This window comes from Chiloscyllium plagiosum, unplaced genomic scaffold (genome assembly GCF_037043375.1).
Source record: "Chiloscyllium plagiosum isolate Xiang-an unplaced genomic scaffold, Cpla_swu_hap1 HiC_scaffold_9, whole genome shotgun sequence".
Taxonomy (NCBI): Eukaryota; Metazoa; Chordata; class Chondrichthyes; order Orectolobiformes; family Hemiscylliidae; genus Chiloscyllium; species Chiloscyllium plagiosum.
The window spans coordinates 5,760,071-5,783,860 of NW_028270147.1; the positions used below are offsets into that span (position 1 = coordinate 5,760,071).

The window sequence follows — 23,790 nt, forward strand, 5'->3', positions numbered from 1 at the left end:
CTTTTCCAGCAACACATTTTCAGCTCTGCTCTCCAGCATCTGCAGACCTCACTTTCTCCCCTAGGGGAGCAGCAAGTTCTGAAGCACAAATCTTCAGTGCTATTGCCGGAATATTGTCAGGGCCCATAGCCTTTGCAGTATCCAGTGTCTCCAACCATTTCTTAATATCACACGAAGTGAATCAAATTGGCTGGAGATTGGTATCTGTGAAGCTGGGGACCACTGGAGGAGGCCAAATGGATCATCCACTTGGCACTCCTGACTGAAGATTGCTGCAAAAGTTTCAGCCTTATCCTTTACACGCATGTGCTGGGCTTCTACATCATTGAGGATGGGGATATTTGTGGAGCCTCCTCCTCCAGTGAGTTGTTTAATTGTCCATTACCGTTCATGACTGGATGTGGCAGGACTGCAGAGCTTAGATCGGATCTGTTGGTTGTGGGATTGCTTAGCTGTGTATATCACTTGTTCATTATATTGTATGGTACACAAGTAGTCCTGGTAAAAACAAGGACTGCAGATGCTGGAAACCAGAGTCTCAATTAGAGTGGTGTTGGAAAAGCACAGCAGGTCAGGCAGCATCCGAGGAGCAGGAAAATCGACGTTTCGGCAAAAGCCCTTCATCCAAACGTCAATTTTCCTGTTCCTTGGATGCTGCCTGACCTGCTGTGCTTTTCCAGCAACACATTTCCAACCCAGGTTGACTGGGTTATTAAGAAGCTGTGATGGCTTTTATTAGTTGAGGGATTGAGGTTCGGAGCCATGAGGTCATGCTGCAGCTGTACAAAACTCTGATGCAGCCGCACTTGGAGTATTGTGTTCAGTTCTGGTCGCCGCATTATGGGAAGGATGTGGAAGCTTTGGAAAAGGTTCAGAGGAGCATTACCAGGATGTTGTCTGGTGTTGAGGGAAGGTCTTATGAGGGAAGGCTGAGGGACTTGGGGCTGTTTTCGTGAGAAAGAAGAAGGCTGAGAGGTGACTTAATTGAGACACATAAGATAACCAGAGAATTGGATAAGGTGGACAGTGAGAGCCTTTTTCCTCAGATGGTGATGGCTATCATGAGGGGACATAGCTTTAAATTGAGGGATGATAGATATAGGACAGATGTCAGAGGTAGTTTCTTTAGATTAGATTACTTACAGTGTGGAAACAGGCCCTTCGGCCCAACAAGTACACACCGCCCCGCCGAAGCGCAACCTATTCCCCTACATTTTACCCCTTCACCAAACACTATGGCCAATTTAGCATTGCCAATCCACTTAACCTGCACATTTTTGGACTGTGGGAGGAAACCGGAGCATCCAGAGGAAACCCACGCAGACACAGGGAGAATGTGCAAACTCCACACAGTCAGTTGCCTGAGGCAGGAATTGAACCCAGGTCTCTGGCGCTGTGAGGCAGCAGTGCTAACCATTGTGCCACTGTGCCGCCCATCAGACTACTGTCCTAGGGCCAACCATTTTTGCTGTTTCATCAATGACTGTCCCTCCATTATAACGTCAGACTGGGAATATTTGCTGGTGTTTGTACAATGTTCAGTACCATTCAATTTCTTACTCCGAGAGTAGTAGAGGCGTGGAATGTCCTGCCTCCAACAGTAGTAGACTCGGCAACTTTAAGGGCATTTAAATGGTCATTGGATAAACATATGGATGAAAATGGAATCATGGAGGATCGAGGCGCTTCAGATAGGTTTCACAGGTCAGCGCAACATCGAGGGCTGAAGGGCTGTACTGCACTGTAATGTTCTATGTTCTATGATACCTTCATCAAATGAAACCAAAATAGTGCAGATGTTGGAAATCTGAAATTTAAAATGGAAAGTGCTGGACAAACATTTTACGTGGCTCAGCATCAAACATTGTCTGATATCACTCCTGCGAAGTACTTTGGAATTATAAAGGTGTTAGACGCCTTTCCAATTTTATATAAATGTGCTGTTATTGTCATGGCCTACAAAGGAAGCTGCTTCTGAATGGGAAAATGGAAAAACTAAATCACTTTGAACTGACTGTTTAGTGTGTCTTTTTTTAATAAACAGCCAATCTTTCAGAACTAGTCTCAAAATTTGATCTCTGCTGGGCTGCTGCTTCAAAACAGAATTTATCTGCAGTTTAAAGTTGCAATGTTATTTACCAGATAATCCTTGATGCCAACAGAAACATATACACCTCTGACTGCAGTTTTTTATAAGCTTGTATTCCTTTGTGTTTAGATGATAATCTGATTGAGGCGTGTCAGATGGATTTGAAAGGGTAGATAAGACAGAACCTGTTTTGTCTGGTTGTAGGAGCCAAGAACAATGGGGTTGTGGGGGTGTAAGGGGAGAGTGACTGGGCACAGAAATCTTATTGAGAGAGAGAACGAGAGAAAGAGCGACAAAGTGAGAAAAAAGAAACAGCAAGAGAGATAGAGAGATGGAGCGAGAGACAGCCTCATAATTTTGGGATGGGGGGGTGTGTGGTTGCTACAGGAAACGTCATTTCAACATACCACCCTGGCCATCATGTCTATCTCAGCCTTGCTGTAGTGCTCTAGTGAAGCTCAACTTAAGCTGAAAGAACAACACATCATTGGGAACCCTGCAGCCTCCGGACACAATATCGAGTTCACCAATCTTAAAACCTGAGGCACCTTCTCCCCCCTCACCCCCCCCCCAAACACACACACACACCCACACACACAGACCCATCCCCAAACCCCCCCCCACACACACACACCCACCCCCCCAAACACACCCACACACACACACACACACCCACCCCCCCACACACATACACACACACCCACCCCCCCAATCGCACCCACACACACACACACCCACTACCACCCACCCCACACACACACACACACACTCCCCACCCCTCACACACACACACACACACCCACTCCCCCACACACACACGCACCCCCACACACACACACACCCACCCCCACACACACACCCACACACACACACACATCCACCCCCCCACACACACCCATCCCCCCCCCCCCACACACACACCCATCCCCACCCCGTCCACACACACACACCCATCCCCAACCCCCCACACACATACCCATCCCCCCCACACACACACACCCACCCCCACCCCCACACCCCCACCACACACACCCATCCCCACCCCCACACCCCCCACACACACACCCATTCCCCCACACACATCCACCCCCCCACACACACACACCCATCCCCACCCCCCCACACACACACACCCACCCCCACTCCCCCCCACACACACACCCATCCCCATCCCTCCACATACACACACACCAATACACACGCACACCTCTCCACACAAACAAACACACACACACCCACCCCCAGCCCCCCCACACAAACACACCCATCCCCACGCCCCCCCCACACACACACCCATCCCCACCCCCCACACACACACACACCCATCCCCACCCCCCACACAAACACACCCATCCCCACCCCCCCACACACACACACACATCCCCACCCCTCCCACACACACAAACATCCCCACCCCTCCCACTCACACACACACACACCCCACACACACACCCACCTCACCCCCCCACACACACACACCCACCCCAGCCCCTCCCACACACACACACACCCATCCCCACCCCTCCCACACACACACATCCCCACCCTCCCCACACACACACACCCACCCCAACCCTCCACATACACACACACACCAATACACACGCACACCTTTCCACACACACAAACACACACACCCACACACACACACACACACCCACCCCCAGCCCCCCACACGCACACCCCCCACCCACCCCCCACACACACACACACACACACACCCAACCCTCCACATACACATACACACACACAAACCCAAACCCCCCACACATACACACCCCTCCACACACACACACCCACTCCCATCCCTCCACATACACACACACACACCCATACACACGCACACCTCTCCACACACACAAACACACACACACCCACCCCTCCACACACACACCCACACACACACACACACACCCATACACACGCACACCTCTCCACACACACAAACACACACACCCACCCCTCCACACACACCCACCCCTCCACACACACACCCACATGCACACACCCAACCCTCCACACCACACACCCAGCTCCACCCCTCCACACACACACACACCCAGCCCCACCCCTCCACACACACACACCCCCACCCGCACCCCCACCCCTCACACACGAGGCCTTGTTATCACATGGTCTGCTATTACACACAACCCATTATTCGTTACTATCAGTCCCAATTAATAGTTATTCACTCTTCCAGCCATGTCATTATCCACTGCTTTGTCTGTCCAGCTGTTCTTCTGTCTGTTCAGGCTCTATCCCCTCTTGGTGGCACAGTGGCTCAGTGGTTAGCACTGCTACCTCATAGCACTAGGGTCCCAGATTCAATTCCAGCCTCAGGTGACTGTCTGTGTGGAGTTTGCACATTCTCCCTGTGTCTGTGCGAGTTTCCTCCCACAGTCCAAAGATGTGCAGGTTAGGTGAATTGGCCATATTAAATTGCCCATAGTGTTAGGTGCCATAGTCAGAGGGAAGTGGGTTACTCTTCAGAGGGTTGGTTGGGCTGAAGGGCCTGTTTCCACACTGTAGGTAATCTAACTTACTGTTTACTCCTTATCCACTCCCCCCACCTTATCTTCTGCATATAAGGCAACGTTTTCCTAGGTACCATCAGTTCTAAATTACAGTCACTGGATCTGAAATGTTAACTCTACTTTCACTCCACAGATGCTTCCAGACCTGCTGAGTTTCTCCAGAACTTTCTGATTTACAGCATCCAGTACTCTTTTGTTTTTGTTTTAACAATAGGAAGCTCTTGTTCCTCCAAAGGGCAGTGGAAATTTGGAACTCTCTCTCCCCAAATAGCTGTTGAGGCTGAGTATTGATTGAAAATTCTGCAACATCAATTGGTATAGAGGTTTATAAAATCATGAAGGGCATGGATAGGGTAAATTGACAAAACCTTTTCCCTGGGGTGGGAGACTCCAGAGGTAGAGGATATAGGGTGAGGGGACAACTTTAGATTAGATTAGATTAGATTACTTAGATTAGATTACTTACAGTGTGGAAACAGGCCCTTCGGCCCAACAAGTCCACACCGCCCCGCCGAAGCGCAACCCACCCATACCCCTACATTTACCCCTTACCTAACACTACGGGCAATTTAGCCTGGCCAATTCACCTGACCTGCACATCTTTGGACTGTGGGAGGAAACCGGAGCACCCGGAGGAAACCCACGCAGACACGGGGAGAATGTGCAAACTCCACACAGTCAGTCGCCTGAGGCGGGAATTGAACCTGGGTCTCTGGCGCTGTGAGGCAGCAGTGCTAACCACTGTGCTGCCACTTAAAAGGGACCTAAGGGGCAGCTTTTTCATGCAGAGGGTGGTCTGTGTATGGAATGAGCTGCCAGAGGAAGTGGTGGAGGCTGGTACAATTACGCATTTCAAAGGCACCTGGATGGGTATATGAATAGGAAGGGTTAGAGGGGTATGGACCAAAGGCTGGCAAATGGGACTAGATTTATTTAGGATATCTGGACAGCATGGACATGTTAGACTGTTTTCGTGCTGTACATCTCTATGGCTCTATGATTTTATGATAGAGTTATGGTGTTAGGTAAGGGAGGGGGGTTAAGAAGGGCTGTTATGGTACAGTGGTAGTGTCCCTAGAGCGTTTATAATTTTGGAAGATAACCACAAAATACGTCCTTCCTTTAGAACACTAGATTGCAGATGATTAGGCGCTGGGGATCTGTTAGCTTTTAACCACTTCTTTTCTTCACACTGTTTTTACAAATAAAGATTTTCTTCAACTCCTGCCTCACACCAGACCCTTAGTTTCCTGAGAAATTAATTGTGACCCTTTGTGAAGGCCAAATTAATTGTTAATTAACCCTTTCCATTGCACAATACCCAGTTGATCATATCTTGCTCTCTTGTTGTAGCACTCTAATTCTGAAGAAGGGTTGCTAGACCCAAAGGGTTATCTTTGATTTCTGTCCACAGATGCTGCCAGGCCTGCTGAGTTTTTCCAGCAATTTCTGTTTCTGTTTCTGGTTTCCAGCATCTGCAGTTCTTTCGGCTTTTTGACCTTTAATTGGTTCCTTAATGTATTGGTTAAAGAACCCACCATGTGTACATTTCGGAAAATCCTCCTCTGCGGTGGAATTGCTTGTTTGGTTTGTCCAATCTCTGTGTAGGTTAAAGTCACCTACGAGTACAGTCATAAACTTATTGCAGGGTCTCAAATCTCCTGTTTAATGCCTTCCTGTTACTGTTACTGTTTGGGTCCGTATAGACAACACTCACTGTTTTCTGTCCCTTTTGGTTGTTTTGATTTTCTCCTGTATATATTCCACATCAATCTTATTCATGAGTAATGTCAGTTTTCTGAGTACTATCAATCATCATCACTTTAGATCAATAGAACAAGTTATGTGAAAATTCCTGTCTCCAGTTTCCTCTTGTTTTTAAGCAGGCTGCCACCTTTCTGAAAATGTATTAGTGACCACGGTTCAGAATTGTATGCCTTGAGGCTGCGCTGGTGCTATGGAAATGTAATTTGCTCACTATCTAAAAATAGTCTGCTGCTATTGTGGAATTTGCCCTGACACTGTGTTCAAGAGTGTACCCTTTTTGTATCATTCGGACCCATCGATTGATGAGGATTTTGGTAAATGCTGAAATACCTGTCTATAGAACAGCTTCTCAGCTGACAGATCAAACCTGTGCCCTCTATATACAGAATATTCTTCACAAAATGGCCTTTGTTCTTCAATTGTTTCCTGACCAGAAAATAAATCCCAATTTAGTTCAGCAATTTTTCTAGCAATTTCTGTTTCTGTTCTCGATTATCTTTTCTATTTGATCTTGGGATGTGGATGTTGCTGGCTGTGGCAACACTTATTGCCCTTCCCTAATTGCCCTTGAACTGGGTGGTTTGCTGTTGCTGCTTCTGGAGATGAGGGTGGAGGGGATAAGAATTAATTGCATTGCTGTGGGTCTGGAGTCACATGTACATCAGACTAGGTAAATATGACAGATTTCCTTCTCTGAAAGACATTAGTGAACCAGGCAGCTTTTTACGATAATTGACGATGGTTACATTATCAATTCTAAGCTAGCTTTTAATTACACCATTTGTTGAATTCTAATTTCACCATTTGGCATATCCCCAGCACATTGATCTAGCATTCTGGATGATTAGTCTACGGATAGTGCCACTAGAGCATGACCTTGTCATTATTGTGGCTTGCCCCAGTGCCCTGAAATACAAAGCTTCTGTGGTATTTGATTTTTTTGGGCATGTAATATCAAGAAGTTGGGTTTAGTTTCACTCTAAGTTAACAATCCAGTCTAAACACTGATCCACTTACTAAAACGCATGGTTAAAAACATTCCTGATGAAGGGCTTTTGCCCGAAACGTTGATTTTCCTGCTCCTCGGATACTGCCTGACCTGCTGTGCTTTTCCAGCACCACTCTTATCTAGACCTTAATAAAAACATGAACGTGCTCAGCTCATCTGGCAGGATGGGCAAAATTACAGCACTTTCCCCGTTTAGTTTCTGGGCTCCAGCCATCGCTGTGTTTTGTTTGTGCTATCTTCTTCCTCTGTTTGGGGAGCTCTGCAGCCCAGTATCTGAGCTGAAAATGTGTTGCTGGAAAAGCGCAGCAGGTCAGGCAGCATCCAAGGAACAGGAGAATCAGGATGCTGCATGACCTGCGCTTTTCCAGCAACACATTTTCAGCTCTGATCTCCAGTATCTGAGCTGGACATTCCTCTTTCTGGGTTGGTGCTTCTCACTGGGTTTGAGCATCTTTCCTACTGAGGTAATGGTGCCACCTAGTGACCTGTCATTGAAAACTCTTCCAGGTTTATCCTTATCCTCCCTTACAGGATATGGGTGTTGCTGGACAGGCTGGCATTAGTTGCCCATTGAGAAGACAGGAATAAGAGTGATGAACTTAGAGCATGGATCAGTACTTGGGACTACCATGTTGCGTAGTTTGGAGACATGGATTTCACAGGGGCAGGAATGGTTGCTGGACATTGCAGGGTTTAGATCTTTTAAAAAGAACAGGAAAGTGGGTAAAAGAGGAGGGGGAGTAGCATTGTTAATTAGGAAGTGCATCACACCTGCAGAAAAGGAGGTTGTTACGGAGGGTTTGTCTACTGAGACAGCGTGGGTGGAAGTCAGGAACAGAAAAGGAACAGTCACTTTATTGGGTGTTTTCTATAGACCCCCCAATAGCAGCAGAGAAATGGAAGAACAGATTAGACAGCAGATCTTGGAAAGTTGCAGATGTAACAGAGTTGTTTTTATGGGTGATTTCAACTTCCCCAATATTGATTGGAACTTCCTTAGTGAAGATGGTCTGGATGGCGCCGATTTTGTCAGGTGTGTCCAGGAAGGATTCCTGATTCGATATGTAGATAGGCCGACTAGGGTGGAGGCCATATTGGATTTGGTGCTAGGCAACGAGCCAGGCCAGGTGTCAGATCTCTCAGTGGGAGAGCATTTCAGTGACAGTGATCACAATTTTCTCACCTTTACCATAGTCATGGAGAGGGATGGGAACTGACAGTATGGGAAGGCATTTAATTGGTGGACGGGAAATTATACTGCTATTAGACAAGAGCTGGGGCGTACAAGTTAGGGACAATTGTTCTATGGGAAATGCACAACAGAAATGCGGAGACTGTTTAAGGGGCACTTGTTGCGAGTGTTGGATAACTGTCCCACTGAGACAGGTAAGGTGAAGGAACCTTGGATGTCAAGAGAAGAGGAGCTTCTCATCAAGAGGAAGAAGGGAAGCTTACTTAATGTTGAGGAAGCAAGGATCTGGAACAGCCTTAGAGGATTAAAGGGTAGCTAGGAAAGAACTCAAAAATGGACTGGGGAGAGCTAGGAGGGGGCACAAGAAAGCCTTGGCAGGAAGGATTATTGAAAACCCAAAGGCATTCTACATTTACGTGAGGAACAAGAAAATGATCAGAGAGAGGGTAGGGCTGATCAGGGATAGCGGAGGGAACTTGTGCCTGGAGTCTGAAGAGGGAGGGGAGGCTTCAGTTTTATTTTGCTTCAGTATTCACTAGAGAGAGGGGCCTTGTTGCTAGTAAGAACACCGTGGACCAGTTTAAAAGGCTTGAACACATTGATATTAAGAATGTAGATGTGCTGGATATTTTGGGTAGCATCAAGACAGATAAGTTCCCAGGGCCAGACCAGATATGTCCAAGGCTACAATGGGAAGCGAGGAATGAGATTGCTGCATCTCTGGCGATGATCTTTGCATCCTCTCTTTCCATGGGCGTAGTACCGGATGATGGGAGGGAGGTGTTCCTCTGTTCAGGAAAGGGAAAAGAGAAATTCTAGGAATTACAGACCAGTCAGTCTTACATCTGTGGTAAGCAAGGTACTGGAAAGGATTCTGAGAGAAAGGATTTATGACTATTTGGAAAAATATAGTTTGCTTAAAGATAGTCAGCATGGCTTTGTGAGGGGCAGGTTTGCCTCACAAACCTTATTGAGTTCTTTGAGGATGTGAAGAGACAAGTTGACGAAGGTGGAGCAGTGGATGTGATGTAAATGGATTTCAGTAAAGCATTTGATAAGGTTCCCCACAACAGGCTCATTCAGAAAGTTAAGAAGTTTGGAATACAAGGAGATTTGGCTGCCTGGATACAGAATTGGCTGCCTGAAAGAAGACAGCCAGTGACAGTAAATGGAAAGTATTCTGCCTGGAGGTCAGTGACCAATAGTGTCCTGCAGGGATCTGTTCGTGGGTCTCTGCTCTTTATAATTTTTATAAATGACTTGGATAAAGAAGTGGAAGGGTGGGTTAGTACGTTGCTGATAACACAAAGGTCAGTGGTGTTGTAGATAGTGTCGAGGACTGTTGCAGGCTACAACAAGACACTGACAGGATGCAGAGCTGGGCTGAGAAGTGGCAGGTGGAGTTCAACCTGGATAAACGCAAAGTGATTCATTTCGGAAGGTCAAATTTGAATGCTGAATACAGGGTTAAAGGCAGGATTCTTGGCAGTGTGGAGGAACAGCGGGATCTTGGGGTCCATGCCCATAAATCTCTCAAGTTTGCCACCCAAGTTGACAGTGTTGTTAAGAAGGCGTATGGTGTGTTGGCTTTCATTAACAAGGGGAATTGAGTTTAAGAGCCGTGAGGTTTTGCTGCAGCTCTATAAAACTCTGGTAAAACCACATTGGGAATATTGTGTCTAGTTCAGGTCACCTCATTATAGGAAGGATGTAGATGCTTTAGAGAGGGTGCAGAGGAGATTTACCAGGATGTTGCCTGGATTGGAGGTCTTGTCCTATGAAGAGAGGTTAAGTGAGCTTGGACTTTTTACACTGGAGAGAAGAAGGAAGAGAGGTGATTTAACAGAGGTGTATAGGTAATGAGAGGCATAGATAGAGTAGATAGCCAGAGACTTTTCCCCAGGGCAGAAATGGCTGTCACGAGGGGTCATAATCTTAAGGTGATTGGAGGAAGGTTTCGGGGAGATGGCAGAGGTTGGTTCTTTACTCAGAGAGTGGTGGGTGCATGGAATGCACTGTCAGGGTGTTGGTAGAGTCAGAGACATTAGGGACATTTAAGTGACTGCTGGACCAAGCACATAGACGGCAGGAAATTGAGAGATGTGTAGGTTAGGTTGATATTAGATTTAGATAAATGCTCGGCACAACATCGAGGGCCGAAGGGCCTGTACTGTGCTTACTGTTCTATGTTCTGTATTCTATGATCCTCCATCATGTTGTGTGACACTATCACTGTATTAAATGGGACAGGCTTCGAAAATATTTAGCAGCTCCAGACTGGGCCTCCATGAGGCACTGTGAGCCATCAACAGCAGCAGAGCTGTACTCCAGCACAATCTGTAACCTCATGGCCCGGCTTATCCCCCACTCAACCATTACCATCAAGCAGGGGATCAGCCCTGGTCCAATGGAGAGTGCAGGAGGGCATGGCAGGGGCAGAATCAGGCATATCTGAAAGTGAGGTTTCAACGTGGTAAAGCTACCAAGCAGGACTATTTGTGTCTAGATTAGAGTGGTGCTGGAAAAGCACAGCAGGTCAGGCAGCATCCAAGGAACAGGAAAATTGACGTTTGGATGAAGGGCTTTTGCCCGAAACGTCGATTTTCCTGCTCCTCAGATGCTGCCTGACCTGCTGTGCTTTTCCAGCACCACTCTAATCGAGACTCTGGTTTCCAGCATCTGCAGTCCTTGTTTTTACCAGGACTACTTGTGTACCATACAATATAATGAACAAGTGATATACACAGCTAAGCAATCCCACAACCAACAGATCCGATCTAAGTTCTGCAGTCCTGCCACATCCAGTCATGAACGGTAATGGACAATTAAACAACTCACTGGAGGAGGAGGCTCCACAAATATCCCCATCCTCAATGATGTAGAAGCCCAGCACATGCGTGTAAAGGATAAGGCTGAAGCTTTTGCAGCAATCTTCAGTCAGGAGTGCCAAGTGGATGATCCATTTGGCCTCCTCCAGTGGTCCCCAGCTTCACAGATACCAATCTCCAGCCAATTTGATTCACTTCGTGTGATATTAAGAAATGGTTGGAGACACTGGATACTGCAAAGGCAATGGGCCCTGACAATATTCCGGCAATAGCACTGAAGATTTGTGCTTCAGAACTTGCTGCTCCCCTAGGGGAGAAAGTGAGGTCTGCAGATGCTGGAGATCAGAGCTGAAAATGTGTTGCTGGAAAAGCGCAGCAGGTCAGGCAGCATCCAGGGAACAGGAGAATCGACGTTTCGGGCATAAGCCCTTCTTCAGGAATCAGTTGCTGCTCCCCTAGCCAAGCTGTTCCAGTACAGTTACAACACTGGCATCTACCCGACAATGTGGGAAATAGCCCTGCACATAAAAAGCAGTTCAAATCCAACTCGGCCAATTACCGTCCCATCAGTCTACTCTCAATCATCAGTAAAGTGATGGAAGGGATCAGTAACAGTGCTATCAAACAGCACCTGCTCAGCAATAACCTGCCCAGTTTGGGTTCCACCAGGGCCACTCAGCTCCTGGCCTCATTACAGCCTTGGGTCAAACATGAACAAAAGAGCTGAATTCCACAGGGGAGGGGGGAGTGACAGCCCTTAACATCAAGAAACCATTTGACTGAGTGTGGCATCAAGGAGTCCTGGCAAAACTGGAATCAATGGGTATCAGGGGCAAAGTTTCTACTGGTTGGAGTTATACCTGGCACATAGGAAGATGGTTGTGGTTGTTGGGCAGTCATCTCAGCTACAGGACATCTCTGGAAGTGTTCCTCAGGATGGATATTTTCTAATGAAGCTGTTCAGAGATGTTATTATACACTTCAGGAGCAAGTGGAACTTGATCCTAGACTTCCTAGCTCAGAGGTAGGGAATCTGCCACTGCACCACAAGAGGCCCAGGTGCTTCACAAAAGAACTAAAGGCAGCCACCAGATTTGGCAGTGAATGGTCTGATCTGAGAGTGTGGTGGAAAAATATCCAATTTTGGCTTATAAAAGGGATTGGACCCAAAAGGACAAAAAAATTAATCCGAGGTTTGGGAGGAGTTATAGACTCATGCAGCTTGGTAACAGACCCTTCGGTTCAACCAGTCCATGCTGACCAAGTTTCACAAACTAAATCAGTCCCACTTGCCTGTGTTTGGCCCACGTCTTTCCTATTCATTTATCTGTCCAAATGTCTTTTAAATGTTGTAACTTTACTCCATCTACCACTTCCTCTGGCAGTTCATTCCACACACGAACCACCTCTGTGTGAAAACGTTGTGTCTCAGGTCCCTTTTAAATCTTTCTCCCCTCACTTAAACCTATATCCTCTAGTCTTGAACTCCCCCACCTTGGTGAAAAGCCCTTTGCTATTTACCCTATCCATGCCCCTCATGATTTATAAACCTCTTTTGGATGTAGGTTTGCTCGCTGAGTTGCAAGGCTCATTTCAGGTTAATTCATTGAGCAAACCTACATCCGAAACCTCAACCTGAGCTACAAATCTTCTCAAAACTCGCTTTATAAACCTCTGTAAGGTCACCCCACAACCTTGTATGCTGCAGTGAAATAATTCCCAGCCTCTTCTTATAACTCAAGTTGCCCAATCCAGGCAACATCCCAGTAAATCATTTTTGCACCTCTCCAATTTAATAATATCCTTCCTATTGCAGGGGGACCAGAAGAGGCGGTGGAGTGAGCTTTTAACAAAATTATTTTTACAAAGAGCTCTCGCAGACTCAAGTGGCTGGATGGTCACTTCATAGATTTAAGGTTAATTTAGGTCATTACGCACTCTGTTTTAACTTGGAGTCAATAAAGATGTTGTTTCTGTTGTTTAGCAAGTGATGCAGCATGATGTATCTTTAGAATTGTAAGCAACAAACTTTTATGGTTGGTAGAATGAAGGATAACTTGTATAGGTCATTAGTTTTATACTAATTCTATTAATTTTGGTTTAGCAATCTAAAGATAATTAATCCAAGCTTTGGGAGAGGTGATGCAAGTATTTCTCATTTCCACAGGACAGCTGGCATTAATGAGAGACCTGGACTCCCCAGACTCACAGCCTCTACCCTCTTCTCAATTTAACTTTATGACTTGCCAATCACCATTCAAACAAGGTTTTGATGTTACTGAAATGCATTGTTCCAGAGAAACCTGAGAGCATCTCTTATCAGTATGTTTATAATTGGTGTCTACCCTGTCTTCCTACTATTCCCTTATCTTTAATTGATTTGTTGCCCTTAAGTTCATAAATTAATCAATTCGAAAACATAGATGATTTAATGGATATGGATAATAGTAAAAAAAATTGAGTTGTGAGTAAGTGGAGAGGGTATATTAGTAAAAGAAGCGACGCAGGGCCTTGTCTCAGGCTGGAACTAGTCTACATACACCATAGTTCGTGGCTTTATTTTAGTGTTCAATAATAAATGAGGTTCCTTTCCAAAAAGAAATCAGTACCTGTCCCACCTATCTACTTTTCCCTCATCTTTGATGGTTTTTGTTGCTCTTAATTGCTTTGCACATAAATTACTCAATTAAAACACATGGCTGATTTACTGGGGGTAACTTAAACATGTAACATAACTAAGGGTGATATAGTGATACTTGATTTGATTTATTGTTGTCACTTGTACCTACATACAGCGATAAGTTTTGTTGTGTGTGCAGTACAGGCAGATCATAGCAAACTAGGACATGTAGATCATAGGGTGCTTAGACAGAGCGAAGCATACAGGGTTAGGGCCACACAGGATATTAGCAAAAATATTCAGTTATGTGTAACAGTTTCTGGATATAAAAATAAGCAACGACTGTCAGAGTCTGAATTAAACACTTCACCAGCACGAAGATAAATTCAGAGTATATTAATTGAAAATACAGTTTGAAGTTGAATTAGATGACTAAATAAAATATTTATTCTGTTTTGAAGAAGTGTCACTGGACCTGTAAAGTTAACTGCTTTCTCTCCACAGATACTGCAGAGTTTTTCCAGCAATTTCTCATTTTTTTAAAACACACTTGTCATGTCCTAAGAGATAGGTGGTTGAAATTGTTTCTGGTGAAAATCCCATGTTGTGCTTTTAATTTTTTTCTTTAGAAATTTTACAATAACAACGAAATTAATTTGATCTATGTCAATTCATGGCTTTTTAACATCTTTGGTCTTAGATACAGTATTCTCATCCTGGCTTCCAAATCACTTTGTGATCTTGCTTCCCTTCTCATCTCTATATAATCTCTTCTGATCCTACAACCCATTGAGATTTCTGAACACCGACCACCCTCATTCTCTACCCTGTGGAAGGCATGTTTGCAGCTGCCCTTGGCCGAAGGTTTGGAACTCAATCCCTACACCTCTCCAGCTCTTTGCCTTTGTACCCTTCTGTCTCTTCCTTTAAGATTTACCTAAGTTGTATTTCTGTGACCAACCTTTGTGTCACCTGCCCCACTATCTCCTTACGTACCTTGATGTGAAACTTTATCAGATCACAGTCATGTGCGAAGCACTTGAGGACATTGTGCCACATGAATGAATCATGGAATAGAATCCCAACAGTGTGGAAGCAGGCCATTTGGCCCATTGAGCCCACACTGACCATCCAAACAGCATTCCACCCAGACTCACTCCCTTACCCTATCCCTGTAAACCTGCACTTCCCATGGCTAACCCAGCTCACCTCCATATCCCTGGACACTACGGACAATTTAGCATGGCCAATCTGCCTACTCTGCACATCCTTGGATTGTGGGAGGAAACCGAAGCACCCAGAGGAAACCCACACAGACATGGGGAGAATGTGGAAACTCCACACAGAAAGTGACCCAAGGCTGGAATCGAACCCAGGTCCCTGGCGTGGTGAGGCAGCAGTGCTAACCACTGAGCTACCATACCACCACATGTGCTGTTGAGAGAGTGAATTGCTAGAGTCTCTCAGGCTTGGGCCATTCACCTTGAATGAAGCTGGCAATGTCTCTGCCCAGCACTGCTTGACACACCACACCCCTGTGTAATACTGGTCCTGTTCCCCTGTTTAATGTTTTAGCCCTGGGTTGATGTGTGACCTGTATCCAGGGCCTCCTGCTCTTTTTTTGCAGAAATTAGCAGAAGCTCCTAATAGTGAATGAGTCCCGTAACCTGCGTGACTTGAGGCTGCTCCAAAGCCACACTGGAGTTTTCTGCATCACAGAATTATCACAGTGCAGAAGGAGGCGTGCTGGGTTAGCCATGGGAAATGCAGATTTACAGGGATAAGGTAAGGCTGTGGGCATGGGTGGGATGCTCTTTGGAGGGTCAATGTGGACTCAATGAGCCGTTTGGTCCACCGTGACTGCACTAGCTTATCGAATAATTTATGCAAGTTGGCCTTTATTTCAAAGGGAATAAGGTATAAAAACAGGGAGGTTTCATGAAAACTGTATGAGGCATTAGTCCGTCCACAGCTGGAATACTGTGAACAGTTCTGGACACCATTAAGACTGAGATAGACAGATTCTTGATCAGTTGGGGATTCAAGGGTTGCAGGGAAAATGCAGCAAAGTGAATGTGAGGGATGTTGGATGAGCAATGATCCTATTGAATGGCAGAGCAGGCTTGAGGGGCATTTGGCTTGGTCTGGTTCCTATTTCTTATGGTGTTACCCAAGGAAAAAGTATACTGGCACTGGAGGCCATCCAGAGTAAGTTCACTCAACTGATCCCAGGTATGAAGGGCTGTCTTATGAGGAGAGGTTGATCATAGAATCCCTACAGTGTGGAAACAGGCCCAACAAGTCCACATCAACCTCTGAAGAATAACCCACCCAGACCCATTCCCCGACCCTATATTTACACCTGACTAATGCACCCAGCTACACATCCCTCAACACTATGGCAATCTAGCATGGCCAATTCACCTGGCCTGCACATCTCTGGGAAACCCACTTAGACACCAGGAGAATGTGCAAACTCCACACAGACAGTCACCTGAGGCTGGAATCGAACCCAGGTCCCTGGTGCTGTGAGGCAGCAGTGCTGACCAATGAGCCACTGTGCCACCCTAATAGATCGGGTCTGTACTCACTGGAATCTAGAAGAATGAGAGGTGACCTTATTGGGGGGTAGATGTGACAAGGTTGTTTCCTCTTGTGGGAGAGTCTAGGACCAGGCAGCATCATCTAAGAATAAGAGGCTCCACATTTCAGATAAAGATGAGGAATTTCTTCTCTAAGAGAATGATGAATTTGTGGACTTTTATACACAGAGGGTATTGGGACCGGGCCATTAAGTATATTCAAGGCTGAGGGAGACAGATTTTTAATCAGGAAGGGAATCAAGGGTTATGGGGGAAAAAGGCATGAAAGCAGAGTTGACGATGATCTCATCAGGCATGATCTCATTCAGTAATTGAGAAGACTCGATGGGCTGAATGGCCGACTTTTGCTCCTACATCTTATGGTCTTACAGATTTATTTCAGATTCCCGCCATCCACGGTATTTTGTTATTGTGTTGATTGATCTTTAAGAGGCAAAGTATTAGTGATCATATAACCAAGACAGGTGTTAATTCACACTTTAGGAAGGATATGAAGAATATTGAGAGAGCATTCAGGAGAATCAATAAAATGGTACTGAAGATGAGGGTCTTCATTCCATGGAGTGGAGAAGCAGGGATTCTACTCCATAGAGGAGAGATTCCACAGAGCTGTTCAAAAGTCTTGAAGACTTTTGACAGAGTAAATAAGGAGATCTTTGTTGGACAGGGAGGGGGATTTACAATGGGCTGCTGAAAGGGCAGTGGAAACAGGTTAATTTGTTACGCTCAGAATGGAGCTGGATAAATCATTAAAGGGGAAATGTTTGTAAAGAAAGAGCACGGAGAGTGGGAATAATGAGGTAGCTCTGTTTGAAAAATCAACAATTGGTAGAAGGAGATAGATGATGGAAATGTGTTGCTGGAAAAGCGCAGCAGGTCAGGCAGCATCTAGGGAACAGGAGAATCGACGTTTCGGGCATTAGCCCTTCTTCAGGAATGCCCGAAACGTCGATTCTCCTGTTCCCTAGATGCTGCCTGACCTGCTGCGCTTTTCCAGCAACACATTTCCATCTCTGATCTCCAGCATCTGCAGACCTCACTTTCTCCTAGATAGCCTCCTTCTGGTCTGAAACATGTGGTGACCTTTTTTTTCTTTCCAATGTTCCGACAAGGTGGTGAGGTGGTAGCGAGTGGGAGGGCTCGAGGGAGGGTTGTCTCAGGACCCTGCTGTTCACAAACCATCCTCTCCCTCCCAAAGTTAACTCTGGGAGAAGTTACATGGAAAATGTTGGATAAAGGATGGGATCTGAGGAAAACGTTTTTCACACAGAGGGCAGTAGGAATGTGGAATGTGCTGCCTGAGAGGGTGGTGGAGGCAGGGACTCTCACAACATTTCTGAAGCATCTGGAAATGCCAGGGTATGGACCAAGCGCAGGTAAATGGGAATAGTGTAGTCTGATGTTCGTTGGTCGGCATAGACATGGTGGGCCGTAGGGCATGTTCCTATGCTCTACAACTCTAAAGCACTCAAGGTTATTCAAGTTCTTATGTTGTATTTCTCTTGCAGGTGCTTTTGTTTTTTGCTGGACTCCTGGGCTGGTGGTGGTCCTTTTGGACGGTCTTTGCTGCTCTAGCTGCCATCTGCTGAGTGTAAAGATTTGGGTCCTGCTGCTGGCCTTGACCAACTCTCTGATGAACCCAATCATTTACTCCTACAAGGACCCAGACATGTGGCATGTGATAAAGCAAATGCTCTGTATTGTCTGTAGGAACAAGATCGAAGTGGAGCAGGATACATTGAGGTCCACCTCACACCGGCAAAGTGTCGTCTCTGAAAACGCTGACTTGAGCATTAGTCACGCTCAGCTGCAGGTGAAACCCTGAAATGGTCCAGGCTGTGTGCAAGATTGTCTCGGTGGTTCTGAGTGTTGTAGAGACCTGTCAACAGATCTCTTAGTTCACACAAAGGACAAGGGAAACTTTGCAAGATTTTTACTGAACTTGTTTTGCAGTCACAGTTGGAATTTAGTATTGGGCTGTGGAATCTAATTCATTTTGTTGAATTAGTATCAGGAATCTGGTGGGTTCTGAGAAGTGAAAACATTTTTTTTTATTTCTAAAAGGGACTTCTTAGATAAATGCTGCACGTTTATCAGTCCTGGAATACGTAGTCAGCATTTTGTAACTTGAAGCGTGTTGTGACTTTATTGTCACCAGGTTTGTTCAAATGGACTGAAGCAGTATTTTACTCAATTGTTTTAGGTCTAACCTACAAAGTAGAATGCTTCTCAGACTGTTACTCTGAGGAATATTTTTGAAAATGATTCCTGGCTTCCAGCAGAAAAGCAAGGGCTCGGTGGAACACAGGACAAGTGAGGTGTTACAAGGCCATCATGATCGTGTTTACGTCCAATAACCGCACACAACCCCTTTCTGATTCAAAATCACGACTAAATACCATTGTCACCACATGGACTGTGATGGCTCAACAAAATGGTTTTATGCTAAGGGAGATTTAATACAGAGCTGAGGAGAAATTACTTCCCTCAAAGGGTCATGAATCTGTGGATTTCACTCCCCCATAGTGTGGTGGATGCTAGTATATTGAGTAAATGTAAGGAGAAGATAGATTTTTAATTAGTAACGGGTTGAAGGGTTATGGGGAGTGGGCAGGAAAGTGGAGTTGAGGCCAAGATGAGATCAGCCGTGATCATATTAAATGATGGAGCAAGCTCGAGGGGCTGAATGGCCTCCTCCCTGCTCCTAGCTCCTTATGCTCTTAACTTCAAACTAACCCATTTAAGGCTGAGATAAGGCCTACCTTCTCTCAGAGGGTCATGAGGCTTTGGAACTCTCTTTCTAAACAGGTGGTGGAAGCTGTTTTTGAATATTTTTTAGGCACAGTTAGATTGATTCTTGGGAGGCTGGCGACCCACCATCATGTCCTTGAGGGCCAGCTCAGGGTGACTGATAGATGCAACTTTACCAGAGAAAGAACCCTGAGAAAAAAAAAATACTTTAAATGTTGATTGCTGCCTGGGTGACTCCATGCAAAATTGTAATCTCCAAGCAACGAAAGAGACCTCAAGTACTGAGCGATTATGGGATGTTTGATTGTGCTGAGTCACTCAGCCTAATGAGCTACAAAGCCTGTAACCTATTTTATATATAAAGCTAAAGATTGCAGGCTTCGGTTCATTCTCTTTGTAGTGGTTATGGCAGTTTCTATGTAATTAATGATTTTAATTTTATTTCCGTGTACAAAATTAATAGCCGTAGCTTAGACTTTTTTTCAGTCAGTTTGGGATAATGTACAAATCCAAAGTATTTTTAAGATTTTTTTCCATTCGATTAGCAACAACTTTACCTTTTTAAACAAATAAAATCATTATTCTGTTGCCAAAAGAAGCAGATATTCAGAATGGATTAAAGACGTTTATACAGAAGGCAGGAGGGAATGTTAAAATACTCATAGGACTCATAATACAGGACTCCTTTGGTCCTTATTTTGAGGGGGTTGGAGTATAAGAGTAGGGAATTCATGTTCCAACTGTACAAGGTGCTGGGGAGACCACATCTGGAGCACGATGAACGGTTTTAGTCCTTTATTTAAAGACATACATGTTTCCATTGGAGGTAGTTCATAAAAGGTTCACTGGGGTGACCAGTGGTATGGAGGGAGTGTTTAAGGAACAAGTTTGGGACTCTACTCATTGGTGTGTAAAAGAATGAGAGGTGATGTAATTGAAACATCAGATTCTTAAGGGGCTTGATAGGGTCAATGATGAGAGGATTAATCCCCTCATGGGAGAGTCTAAGTCCAGAGGGTACAGTCTCAGAATAAAGGGGCACCAATTTATGTCTGAGGTGAGAAGGAGTTTCTTCTCTCAGAGGGTTGAGGGTCTCTGGAACTCCTTACCACTGAGAGCTGTGAGGGCAGAGTCCTTGTGTATATTTGAGACTGAGAGAGAGAGAGATTCTTGATCAGTTGGGGAATCAAGGAGCATAGGGAAATGGCAGGAAAGTGGGTGTGAGGAATGGCCTACTCTTGTGCCTCTTTCTTATGAAGATGTGAAGTTGTGCGGGAAGCTTCAGTATCCAAGAGTGCTTCCGCAGCATCATTACTCCCAAACTGGGCAGGCCCTGCACAATATAGCAGCCAGACTGGGCCTGCAGCTGATGCTGAGGGAACCGACAAGAATGAAAAAGCCATGTTACAATGTCCTCACCAATCTACCATTTGCAGATGCGTATGTCCATGACGGTATTGGTAGGAGTGAGTCGACAGTCTGTGTGAAGTTGGAGGCCCACCTTCGCACTGGGGATGTCGTCCATCATGATAGGGCAGACAGATTGAATGTTGGCTTTTATTCCAAAGGGAATGTTGTATAAAATGGCAACACAGTGGCACAGTGGTTAGCATTGCTGCCTCACAGCGCCACGGACCTGGGTTCCATTCCACCCTGGGGTAACTGTCTGTGTGGAGTTCACACATTCTCCCCGTGTCTGCGTGGGTTTCCTCTCACAGTCCAAAGATGTGCAGGTTAGGTGGATTGGCCATGGGAAATTGCCCAGAGTGTTCAGGGATGTGTAGGTTAGCTGCATTAGTCAGGGGTAAATGCAGAGTAATGCGGATTGGGTCTGAATGTGTTACTCTGCAGAGGGTTGGTGTGGACTTGTTGGGTGAAATGGCTCGTTTCCACGCTGTAGGGATTCTTCTAAGGATAAAAGTAGGGAGTCTCGCTAAAGCTATACAAGTCAGATCACAGCTGGAATAGTGTGAGCAGTTTTGGATTCCTGATCTAAAGCAAGATATATTTACATTGGAGAGTCCAGAAAAGGTTCATTTGGCTATTGCTGGGTGTGAAGGGATATTTTTATGAAGGGAGTTAGGGTCTGTACTCTTTGGAATTTTGTAGAGTGCGGAATTGATTCTTACGGGGACAGGGTAGATGAGTGGTGCAAGCCTTGGGAGTGAGGGCCACACTCCCATCAAGAATACAACGATGGGATTGATTCAGTCAGATTTCCATTCAATGTAGACCACGCGCAACAGAGTTGTATTCAAGCACAATCTGCACTCAGGGCCCAGCAAATCACTAACTCTATTGACACCATCATAGCATAAGCTTAATGAACAGCATAGATCAATGTGCCAGGGGCAGCGCCAGACATAACTAAAACTGAGGTTACAATTACATAGAGCTGCAACATTTGGTTGTCAAACAGAAGAAGTATGTGATAAACAGAGGTAAGTGATCCCACACTGAATATAGGCGATCAGAATTCTACAGTCCTGCCAAATCCAGTCAGAATGATGCAAGAACATTAAACTACTCACTGGAGAAGGAAGGTCCAAAAATATTCCCATCCTTAATGATGAGGGAGTTCTACACATCAGTATAAATGAAAAGGCTGAAGCATCGGCAACAATCTTCGGTCAGGATTGACAAGTGGATGATTTGACGAGGAGAAAGTGGGGACTGCAGATGCTGGAGATCAGAGCTGAAAAATGTGTTGCTGGAAAAGCGCAGCAGGTCAGGCAGCATCCAAGGAGCAGGAGAATTGATGTTTTGGGCATAAGCCCTTCTATCAAGTGGATGATTTGACTCCAACCTCCTCCAATAGTGCCCAGCATCACAGATGCCAGTCATCAGCCAATCTGATTCATTTCATGTGAGATTAAGAAAGGGATGTATGCTGAAGGACTGTGAGACCTGCCAACATTCCAGCCATGCAGAAGACATGCCCTCCACAGTCAACCACACCCAGAGCCATGTTATTTGAGTGCAGGTACAGTATAGCACCTATCCAGCAATGTGGGAGATTACACTGGCATGGTCTATCTTCAAACATCTGGGTATATCCTACCTGGCCAATTACCATGTGATCAAAGTTGTCTAACATATAATCATTGTTCGGGATTTGTATTTTAATATAGAGGCAAATGGTTGGGGGTCAGTTATAGTCATAGTCATAGTCATAGAGATGTACAGCCTGGAAACAGACCCTTCGGTCCAACCCGTCCGTGCTGACCGGATATCCCAACCTAATCTAGTCCCACCTGCCAGCACCCGGCCCATATCCCTCCAAACCCTTCCTATTCATATACCCATCCAAATGCCTCTTAAAGTTACATGTTTTTAGACAGACAAAAAGTCATTGGAACTGTGACCAAAGGTGCATCAATTTCCAGAAAGCATGTGCCTGCAGTTAAGGGATTGGCAGAACCCTAGCATTAACAGGATAGAATATTTGTATTGCTAAGTGTACGAAAGAAGAAAAACCATTAGCTTCAGCATTCCCAGTTCCATTCAGAAGAATCAGGAGTTTGGTTCAGAAGGGAGAATACTTTCCCAAGCAGGAGAATTAAGTTTTTCATAAGAAAGACCAGTCACTGAAGTAAGCTGAAGTATTTTATTCAGTGGAGCTTCTAGCAGGGTGGGCTGGATAGAAATCTTGATGTTGTTAGAACTGAAGAACTTTCGACCATCAGAAATGTGAAAGATTCCTGCCTGCGAACTCAGAAAAGAATCTTAAAACTGTCTGCAGAATCCAAGGAAAAGAAATTGAGAGAATGAAGTAAACACTTAAAGAGTTGAGATCGGAGTGACCTTTCTCTGGAGTTAACTTTCTGTAAAAGGATAGTTTTGGAAAACATTGAAACTTTGTTTTGCTCTTTGTGTTGCGCTCTTTCTAGCTGTCTTATATTGTATAACTTTTTTTGTTTAATAAACTTTTGTTCTGTTGTTAAAGAACATCTGCAGCCTCATGTGATTATCTTTCAATGATTAACCACCACAATAACTGACTGTTAAAATTAACCATAAGATCTATCAAACCAGGTTTCATCCTGGGATCCGCGTTACCATCACCTGGGATCATAACAGCAGTCAATCTAATCATAACACTAAATCTAAACCTAACTCATCAGTCTATAATCAGTTATCAGCAAATTGATGGAGAAATCATTGACAGTGTGATCAAGAACACTTACTCAGCAGCAACTGATGCTCAGTTGGGATTCTACTTGGCTCATTCAGCTCCTGCCCTTATCACGGGACTAAACATGGACAAAAGAGCTGAACTCCAGAAGTGAGGTGAGAATTATTGCCTTTGACAACAAAGCAACATTTGGCCAAATGTGGGATGGAGTAGCCCCAGCAAAACAAAACAGAGCCAATAGGATTAAGGGCGGAGGAAC

At 45.2% G+C, this 23,790-nt stretch overlaps 1 protein-coding gene across 8 annotated transcripts in view; it reads left to right on the forward strand.

Annotated features, from left to right (window-relative positions):
- LOC122554108 (lysophosphatidic acid receptor 3-like) overlaps positions 1-23,340 on the forward strand; it is an 80,789-nt gene extending 57,449 nt beyond the window's left edge. For all 8 annotated transcript variants that reach the window (XM_087990373.1, XM_087990372.1, XM_043698594.2 and 5 more), the window contains one exon: positions 18,154-23,340. In XM_087990373.1, coding sequence (XP_087846499.1) covers positions 18,154-18,470 — 317 coding nt within the window. In that variant the 3' untranslated portion in view covers positions 18,471-23,340. The remainder of the gene's footprint in view (positions 1-18,153) is intronic.
- Positions 23,341-23,790: the final 450 nt, after the last annotated feature.